This window comes from Polyodon spathula, chromosome 5 (genome assembly GCF_017654505.1).
Source record: "Polyodon spathula isolate WHYD16114869_AA chromosome 5, ASM1765450v1, whole genome shotgun sequence".
NCBI classification, from domain to species: domain Eukaryota; kingdom Metazoa; phylum Chordata; class Actinopteri; order Acipenseriformes; family Polyodontidae; genus Polyodon; species Polyodon spathula.
Window position 1 is genome coordinate 78,022,157 of NC_054538.1, and position 9,924 is coordinate 78,032,080.

A 9,924-nucleotide genomic window follows, 5' to 3' on the forward strand; every position below is an offset into this window, starting at 1 on the left:
CACACAGAACAGCTTCAGTTTTTCCTCATGCACACTGCAGAGCATTTTGTGACTGTGTTCTTTTATCTTTCATTCAGGGGTGCTGGTACCAGGCATTGCTTTCACTGTGGAATAGGAGCTCGCTATTACAGGGTCCTGATACGTGATCACTTCTACAGGACTTCACAAGCTCTGCCAGTGGTGCTGGTACCAGGGATTGCTTCCTGCCTGTTACTGTCTCGGTTAGTGGTGAATGAGGCTATGAGGCTAGAAGAAGCACGCTGTTGATACAGTAGCAAGATTCCACAGCAAGCGAGTCTTCTGTGCCATGCAGCAACCCTGAGAATGGCACAGGGTTCAAAAATGAAATGTTGAACAACTTTAATAAATAAATAAATACATACATACATGCATAAATCAAGGAAATCTTTTTTTTTTTTTTTTTTTTTGACCCCTTCAAATAGATAATGAATAAATAGCCAAAAAGAATGAGGGGTCACAACTTTATTAGATTTATAACATTGACATTAATTACAAAGAGTAATTACAAAGAGAATTACAAGCCAGTGTCCTTTTAATGCGAGTTCCTCCACAAGGGTGTGTTGAGCAGTCAGCAGGAATGATGTATTTACTGTGTTTCTATTGGCTGCAGTCAGAGTGACATGCTATTATACCAATGAGACCCCCCCCCCATATACACCCCCAGCACCTCCAGTAAACGACACAACCTGCTCCTGTTCTTACTGGTTTACTGCTCAACCCTTTAACCCAGGAGGAAACGAGCTTCACTGAAACTCTTCCCCTGTAACTGCCACACCTCCCCCCCTGTCAGTGTGCAGCGGCCAGCAGGGTCACAGGCTTCTTATTATTATTATACAGCCCTACTCTTCATCCTCAACACATTGGGCTAGTCCACTTTTATAACTGCCTTCACAGGGCACACTCTGAGGGGGGCACGGTTTTTCCCATCTTCATTTAAGCAAGGAGAGAAATATGGAAACATCCTTTCAGTGAATCTGTGTTTAAAAGTGTAGAGAGGTCTCATATCACTGGAGTCAAAGAATGCCACCTCCCCCCTGTCACAGTCCAGCTGAACTCTGATCTTCTGGGGTTTCTTCTCCACAGTGAGTTGTGTCCATGGTGAGGTGCATGCCCAGTACTGATCCCCATCTGTCAGGGCTATAATCCAGTATCCTGCTCCTGGGTTCACAGTGATGCTCCCTTTCCTCTGGCTGGACTCGTTTGTCACACCCAGATCCCAGGCAGTTTTGTTTCCAACTTCAACATCCCAGCAGTGTTTCCCTGAAGTGAATCCCTCAGAGCCCAGCACACAAACACAGGGATAAAACCGCTCTGGGTTGTGAGGAAGCTGCTCTTTCTCATCACTGACTCTCACACTTGTTAGATCCTCAGACAGTATGAGCCAGGGTGCTGCAGAGTTGGGATCCAGAGTCACTGGAGCTGAGAGAGGAAACGAGAGACAGGGTTAGAAATGAGAACATCTACCCGCACACTGAAGCATTGGAATACATTAAGAGGCAGGAGCTGTATATTACATTTAGTATTATAATGCATCATTTCAATTATTATTATTCAATATCAAACAATTTAAAAAAGCAGAAATGTGTCTGTCAAAATATCACACAAGCAGCATGTAAACCTGTTTAATCACAGTGTGTAAAAACCCTGCTCTGATTGGCTGAGAGGGTGTGCAGTATATAAATGCTGAACTAATGTCCGGCTGGATGACTTGAGTAGAACTCTGGCTCCAGAACTCTGGGCAGTGAGAATTGTAGCTGCTCACAGAGTTCTATCACAGAGCTCTAGAACAGAACACTGGGACACTGAGCAGCACTAACATTCTTAGAGCTCTGGGAGCATTCCAAGACAATGGGCTGAACTCAGAGAAGTCTGTGTTCTACTGCAGGAGTTTCTTTACAAGGAGTTTTAATGCAGACCAACATGGGATCAGAAAGCCTTCTGCTCTCTTGGAATGCTCTTCCAGCTCACCTCAATACTATGAGCAGCTCACAGTGTTTTAATATTGAACTGAGAGATGATCTCTCGGATGGATAGAAGTGTATTTGCTCCAGGTCTGTACATTTCATTGTGTGTTATTATTGATTGTAGAGAGCTGTATCTTGCTGCTTCCACACATTGTGGATTGTGGGAATATGCACCCCCACCCCCTCCTTTGTGATGCTGCCCCACAGTACTCACTGTATTGAACAATCCCCAGCATCTTCTCCCACCCTTTGTACTTCAGAGAGCCCAGGTGCTCGGCTACATCTATCAGCGCTCCTGAAACACACTGTGGATCCTGCAGTGTGCGCTCGGCTCTGCAATAACATTCAGGAGTTAGTGCTGCTCTCTGCTTTTTCATTCCATACAATTGAAATAAGAAGACAGCTTAGATTTTACATACATACCTGTTCTTAGTTTTTCTGTAATTCTGAAATAAAGAAGAATAAAATATAGTTTAAAAGACAAACGATAACTAAACATTATCGATTTGTGTCTAAAACTATTTACAAATAAGACAGTTGACATGTCTGAAATGTCTTTGATAAATACCTGAGAGGCTGAAGCCAGGATGTAAACACAGGCAGGACAATAGTTCAATACATTATTAAACAACAAAACACATTGTATATAAAACAGCAGCGACGATGCCCAGCTTGCCATGTTAAACTCAGTGTTGATACTCTTCCCATCCACTCTGGCATTCCCAATAATGACACGCCTGTGCTGGTTTGTGGTGCTGGGGGGGGGGGGGGGGGGGGGTATTTTCTGCCTGTTTTATTCTCTCTCACCTCTCGCTCGCTCGCTCACCAGTATCTTGCTATCCCTGAATATATAAGGGCTGCTCTTCAAATACATGCACATTATTTTAATGAGGAGGAAGTCCCACAAGTGCAGGGCTGCTCCAGATGTTCTCCATTTCCTACCAGTGCAGAGCGACTGGGGGGGGGTATTGGTGTGTGAGTATTGTACCAGTCTTGCAGTCTCCATTGCACAAACACATTGTATGGGCACATGTATACTCATCTGTTCCCTGTGCTAGTCAGTGTGCATTCACAATAAGAACATGTTACACAGTTAAACAAGCACTACCTGCAGGAAGAAGATGTCTTCAGCTTCCAGCTCCTGTTCTATCACTCGGATTGTGTCTGAAAGGGATGAGATTTCTCTTGTAATATTTTCAATCTTCTCCTTCATGATTCTTCCCTTTCGTTCCTCTTCCCCCCTCAGTGCAGCAATCCTGGCCTTTTCTTCATCTTGTAGAAACTGGTGAAGTTTCTCAAACTCCTCCTTTATCTGCCTCTCTGTTTGCTGGGCTTGTTTCTATACAAGAAAAGGATCACTTTGGAGTTAGTTTGGGTGTCCAGTGAAAATGTATGTTGTGTATTGTTTAAATCACTAATCTAGTTCTCGTACCTTGATGTGCTCTGCTGTTTCATCACATTCTTCTTTAACTTTATTAAAGGTTTTCAGCTTGTCCTGCAAGGGCTCCAGCGCAGTCTTGAGCTCTCCCTGAAATGCAACCTTGCTTTACTTTAATTTCCTTTAACTCTATTCATAATTACATCACTATTCATGTAACAAATTACTTAAAATATACATAAACCATTGTGTACATGTGAGTACAGTACAACACAGAATTATTAGTTTATTTAGCAGATGCCTTTATCCAAGGCAACTTACAGAGACTATGCATCAGCTGCAATGTCTCTTAAAACAACATCTCACCTGAAAGACGGAGCACAGGGAGGTTAAGTGCCTTGCTCAAGAGCACAGTGAGTCAGTGAGTGAGCCAGGATTTCAACCAGGGACTTCCTAGTTACAAGCCCTTTTCTTTAAGAACTGGATCACAGAGCAGCCTCCAGTGTGTGTGAATGAAGCATCAGTAGCACTGTTAGTACAGTATGGTATAGCTATAGTATAAACAGTACTGAGACTGTATTCCTCTACTTACTACTTTTTACATTAGTAATCCAAGTAAACTTTTTTCCAAACCTTGTAATTCCGTGCAGCTTCCTGGACTGGACGGAGCTTGTGATTTTCATGCTTCTCTGAAGTTTGACACACAAGACAGACAGCCTCTTCATCATCCACACAGAACAGCTTCAGTTTCTCATCATGCACACTGCAGAGCATTCCAGGAGGTTTCTGACTGTGTTCTTTTAAGAAGCACTCTGCAATATTCCTGAGAGCAAAATTGACAGGAGGATCCCTTATTGAAGCCCTCCTCCTGCACACTGGACACTCCCGAGCTCCCTTCTCTTTCCACCACTGATCCAGACATGCTTTACAGAAGCTGTGGTTACAATGAAGAGTTACAGGATCCTTGAAAATCTCACAGCACACAGCACAGGAAAGCTCTTCTTCCAGACCAGAAGCGTTTGCTGCCATCTCTGTATAAAGCCGCACCCTGCCTTGCTCTCTGTAATGGCTCCTGATAAGTCACTAACAGTAAACAGAAATCTTTCACTTTCAATTTTGAAACAAATTTCAAGAAACCTCACTTCCTGTACACGCTTGTACTGTCATGATTCAGACTCCTCAAGGGGGCGCTGTTCCTCTGGGTTTGCAGGAACATTGACACATTATTACCAGGCAGCTTTTATCATGCAAACGTAGCCAGGCTGCCCTTATTGACATCATTCATATTGCAATCCTTCAGATCTGCCTTGTATTCCATGGTATTGCTTAGAAGTCAATACCATAAGCACACTAGGCTTACTGCAGTATTTACTGAAGGCAAAAAAAACAAAACAAAAAAAAAAGACTACAATCGCATAACAAAGCTAAGTATGCCAAAATAATCAAACCAATATGACCTTTACTATACTGAAATAAAAATGTAAAAAGTGATCATGTGCTTTACTGATGTCAAGGTCAGAATGTATTTTAACTGGACGTGATAGATTTGTGATTAATGGGAACCTTGGAATCCTCTCTGGACGTTGCTCCGGACCTCAGCCCCCCCGGCGCTCAGCTGAGGCTGGTGAACACGATACAACGGGCAGCTTGAGAGGAGTAATCAAAACGGGGCTCACAAGGAGGGCTAGAGGTAGACCTCGCTGGAGAGGAAGCTAGTCTTAATGAGACTCATAATATACTGCTAGAACCTGTGTACAGGCATCAAGTTACAGAACAACATGAAGTCACGATCAGTGCCAGTACTCATATTAATTGAAGGTAGATTACTTACCTTTAAAATTCTGAACAATTCAGTTTCAGAAAGAAAAAAACATATGGTGGGTCATTCCTGTATCAACGCAAAGCTATTTGTGAGCAAACAAGTGTTGGTACTCAAATCTTTAGAACTGAGAAAGTTCAATATAGTAAAATACAAACAAACAGAAATAACCACCACAATTGCATCCACAGTTTATTTCTTAAACACACACTTCCTTGAGAAAAGACATCCAATAAAAAGATGAATTACAAACAGTTTGCCACATATTTCCAAAACAAACCGTGCCTGGTTGTACACCTGATTCCTGAGAAACCTCAGAAATCCTAACTGGTTCTGTCGTGTTTAAAACGCAGTCCAGCAGCTGGAACTGAAAGGGTAATAAAAGCATCCTGCCACCAGTTACCACGTTGGGTGTTGTAACGTCTCAGAAGGGAACATGAAAACAACGGCAGCATTCTCCCTTTGAAAGGCGAACCTGAAAAGACAAGAGACGTGTTCCCTTGTGTGATGGACAGTGCCAGCTAATACAAAGCGATGTGAACAGTGTGGCATGCTGTTAGAAACCACTTCCCTACAGCAGCTGTGCCTCCCCGCTCTGTGGAAGAGGGCGAGCATCGAGGTCGCCCTGCATTATTGGCGCTGTAATCTTGAGGCCTGTTTAACTTTGTCACTGCTGCAGGTTGCTCTGTACAGGCTGAGGTTTCTTGCAGGTTCATTTAGTTCAGGGGAAACTCGGCAGGTCTTCATGTAGGTGCCTGAAAAAACCCTGTCTGTCAAGACTAGTGCCTTCATCCTGGCACAAACCAAAAGGGCTAATCTGAATATGTTTCTGCAAACTGAACTTTTCCATTTGCTATATACAGCAGTGTGCAAATGTACTCAAGATTTGTCATTTGAATCCTTATATATCTACCTGCATGAAAGCCTCTGGGTGTGAGACTTCTTCCAGTCAATAATCAGTGATATTGAAACAATAGACTTTCATGTGTGAAAATGTTAGACCACTTTTTACTTTAGCTAGGCTTCTTAAACAACTTCTAAAAAGTCTTACCATGTGTTCCTTTTCTCAATATATTAAATTAATTGCAAAGACGACTGTAGTGGGCGACGTCAGAAACAGGAACAGAAACACAAGACAGGCAGAGAGATGTGGATGTTTGGTGAAGCTGAGTTGTGCTCAGCATTTAATAAACAAAATAAAAGATTGAAACAGACGAACAGCACACCAAAACAAGACATGGCACCTGAGGCCAAAATACACAGACAAACAAAACGAATTAACACTAAACGAAACAGACACTAACAAACGGTGGACGAACAGACAAACACGGTGAGTGAAATTATGATCTACTTTAACTTTTATGCAGCTATACCGTGACTCAATTGCTAATCAATCATTCAATTGGAGTTTGGTACAAGTGGTATAACTGCATGTGAATTAATAAAGTGCAATTCCATGTCCTTGCATATTATTACATTTTACCTGCACGTGAAGTGCTGTGCAATCCTTGTGCCTAAATACAAGTATACATTTTAAACACTTGTGTTCCACAGACCCATTTATATCCCGTGTACCAATGACTATACACCAACATTAACACACTACACGTAACATACAACACAAATAAATAGTCCAGGGGCGGGGCACTTTACCACAGTGGCCTATTAAAACCATCACTTAAATTAGACAATCATTAATGTGTCTGTTTTTCCAAGATATTCAGTTCCAATGGTTTGACTTCATATGCACAACAAATCAAAACTACAGAAGCAAAGGGCTGATCAAATACATTTGCACTCAACTGTACAGACTGCCATACGAAAGAAGAACTTCCCCTTGTAAGCATTATGAACCCCTCTCACCAGTTATGCATACTAGAATTAAAACCCAACCAAAGGATTTATTAACTATTACTAAGCATTAACTATTATGAGCTTTAAAATAACCATAAGCAACTCATTAGTAACACATTGTGTCTTTGTAAATCATATGTGCATCTAACAAAAAAACAAACTCTAAAAAAACAAACAAAAAAAAACAGTAAAGTGTTTTATTTGCGGCGTACCTTGGTGGTATTTAATAATTGATCCCTCTGAAGATTATTTCTACATACTTCTTTCAGCTGACATGTCCATTCGGAAACCTTGGCCCCTTCTCGAGACGTGACTCTTTCAGCAAATATAGCTCTTCTGTTCAACACACACTCGACCAAACAACCAATTCATAACATGTCTAGCTGGGCCATGATTGTGTTGGTACCCACTTAACTCACACACTCAAAAACACACAATTCTACCAAATGTCTCATCCTCTACCTTCGGTATATTAATATAAATAAAACAAAATATAAAAGAAAAAACAGCCACATTGCAACTACAAGCTGCAAATTGACATGCAAGAACCAGCCAAACTACAAGCTGCAAATTGACATGCAAGAACCAGCCAAACTACAAGCTGCAAATTGACATGCAAGAACCAGCCAAACTACAAGCTGCAAATTGACATGCAAGAACCAGCCAAACTACAAGCTGCAAATTGACATGCACGAACCAGCCAAACTACAAGCTGCAAATTGACATGCACGAACCAGCCAAACTACAAGCTGCAAATTGACATGCAAGAACCAGCCAAACTACAAGCTGCAAATTGACATGCAAGAACCAGCCAGCCTGTGGTTTGCCCAATTGAGGAAGCAAATTGGTTTAAAAAAGAAGAAAAAAAAAAAAAACATTAAAAAACATATTTGAAAGCATTTCTTCAAACTGAAATAATATCCTTGTTCGATACTGATTCTATATATTTGGTTTAAGTAAATTCGATTCTATGAGATTTACTGATTTAAAAAAAAAAAAGAAAGAATATGACACATGCCTTTATTCAAAAGTACCGCACCATATGCAAATGCCAATCCTATTTGTAGGTGAGTCGAGGGGCTGCCATGCCCATCAAAGCTGGGTTAAACAGGGCTGCCATGTGGCCAGCAATAGAATTAGAAATCATATCCATACCAAATCAGCCTGTACAGGGTAGGCACCTAGACTACTAGAGCAGAACTGTACTGGAGTCAGAGCTCCATCCTCAGGAATCAGGGGAAGCTGATGTGGGCGCACATTGAGACTTCCGGGGGACTACTCCTGTTCAACTCCCTGCTTCGCAGGTGTGCTACATATTTATTTATTTATTTGTTTGTTTGTTTGTTTTTAATTGATAAGCAATGCCTTTGGTAAATATAAAAGGGAGACTTAAGTTCATCGTGTATCTCTAGCTTTCATAACCTGCTTTTCGAAAGGCAACAAACTCAATCTTGTATTCTTGTGCAGCGGTTCTCAAACTGTCTGGGCCGCGCCCCACTTCCTCTTGTAGGCGGTACTTGACGCCTCCCGCAGCCCAACACACACTGGTTCGGCTCTGTATGTCTTTTTTTTCACGAACCAGCCACAAAACCATCGTAATAAGAGCAAACTTAACACTGTAAATTATAGTTTACCGATTGTGAGCAAGATGATAAACAAAATACATCACCAGATTGCAGCGGACTTCATCCAGAAACATGCTACAAGACACCGGTCAGATGCACAGCGCCATCTACAAACTCTGACATGCCTGGACTAGGTGTCAGCAGAAAGACTTGTTTTAAGTTAATATATACCAAAGAAAGTTTTGCATTTATACTTTGAATTCTCAGTTTTAAAACTATGCTTCACAACACAACAGTGTCACGATCACACTATAGTACTCCAGTACCTGCAGGGCAGTATTGCCACGTGTGAAAATGCTATTATTTGCTTCGAAATCATTTCGTACCGGTTAACGGGTCAGAAAGCACTGGCACAATCTGCTCAGTTTTATGCGGTGCAAAACGTTGTGTTTTTATGCGACACCTGCACGATGCTTGCATTAATCGATAACGTGTCGACAATAACAATCAACCATTTTGCTACAGACCTTCAACAAGTCCGACACAAACTTTTTTTTGCTGTTGCCTAATCAAACCCTTCTAAAAATGAACACAAATGGCTTAACATAAAAAGAAAAGTCCTTCTGCAGTAGCAGTTTCAGACCGCATCATCAATTCCACATTTTTTAAAATCCACTGATGGAAATGCCCGGTCTACTGTTCTCAAGCGAAGTGTTTCATCGCTGCAATTCATACAATTCATTGATCGTCTTCAATCTCTCCTGCACACCAGACTGGCAGAGGGCGGGATCGCTCCGTATGCAGCCCTCTGATTGGTGGAAGAATTATTGGCGATCCAATCAAAATAGCCAATAAAGCGTAATAACGTATATTTTTGTATTTCTGAGCAGTTACAATAGTAAACTGTTAATTAAATGAATAAGTACAAATTCAGATTTTGTTTTATTATTTATATATTCATTAAAAAGAGTTAAAAGCAATCCAGAGTAATATTTACATATGAGTGCCCGCAGGCACGTGAGAGAACACTCCGTGCAAGTATGCAGTTGTCCTAGTTTTATGGGTATGGTGAATGTCAAACATTATAGGGGGGTTCCGCTAAAAGTGGCAAAAAATAAACCAAATACTTTATTTTCAACTAAACACAAAATACACACAAACGTGTTTGCAAATTCTAAAATAGATATTTAATGAAAACCGTACATTTAGTTTGTTATTTTGCCAGCTTTTCCAAAGTTGAGTTCAGAGCACCCCTCCGCTTGCCCGCTGTGTGACTGTGCGGAGAGTTCTTTGACCCTGTCACGTGGTGCACATGTCCTTCCA

General features: G+C 41.3%; 1 protein-coding gene across 1 annotated transcript; it reads right to left on the minus strand.

Moving 5' to 3' along the window:
• Nucleotides 1–475: 475 nt before the first annotated feature.
• LOC121316349 (zinc-binding protein A33-like) lies at nt 476–4,708 on the minus strand. The gene is made up of 6 exons (XM_041251416.1): nt 3,997–4,708; nt 3,418–3,513; nt 3,094–3,324; nt 2,409–2,431; nt 2,200–2,318; nt 476–1,440 (listed from the first exon to the last, which is right to left on the minus strand). The coding sequence occupies exons 1-6, from the start codon at nt 4,390–4,392 to the stop codon at nt 887–889; spliced, it is 1,419 nt and encodes a 472-aa protein (XP_041107350.1). The 5' UTR covers nt 4,393–4,708; the 3' UTR covers nt 476–886.
• Between the last annotated feature and the right edge of the window lie 5,216 nt (nt 4,709–9,924).

What these genes read in the sequence shown, in the direction of transcription:
- LOC121316349 (XM_041251416.1), bottom strand. Translation starts at nt 4,392, where the DNA reads ATGGCAGCAAACGCTTCTGGTCTGGAAGAAGAGCTTTCCTGTGCTGTG. An exon ending in AAGACATCTTCTTCCTGCAG is followed by an intron (nt 2,432 to 3,093) that starts GTAGTGCTTGTT and finishes TCTTTATTTCAG; the next exon opens with AATTACAGAAAAACTAAGAA. An exon ending in TACAGAAAAACTAAGAACAG is followed by an intron (nt 2,319 to 2,408) that starts GTATGTATGTAA and finishes ATGTTATTGCAG; the next exon opens with AGCCGAGCGCACACTGCAGG.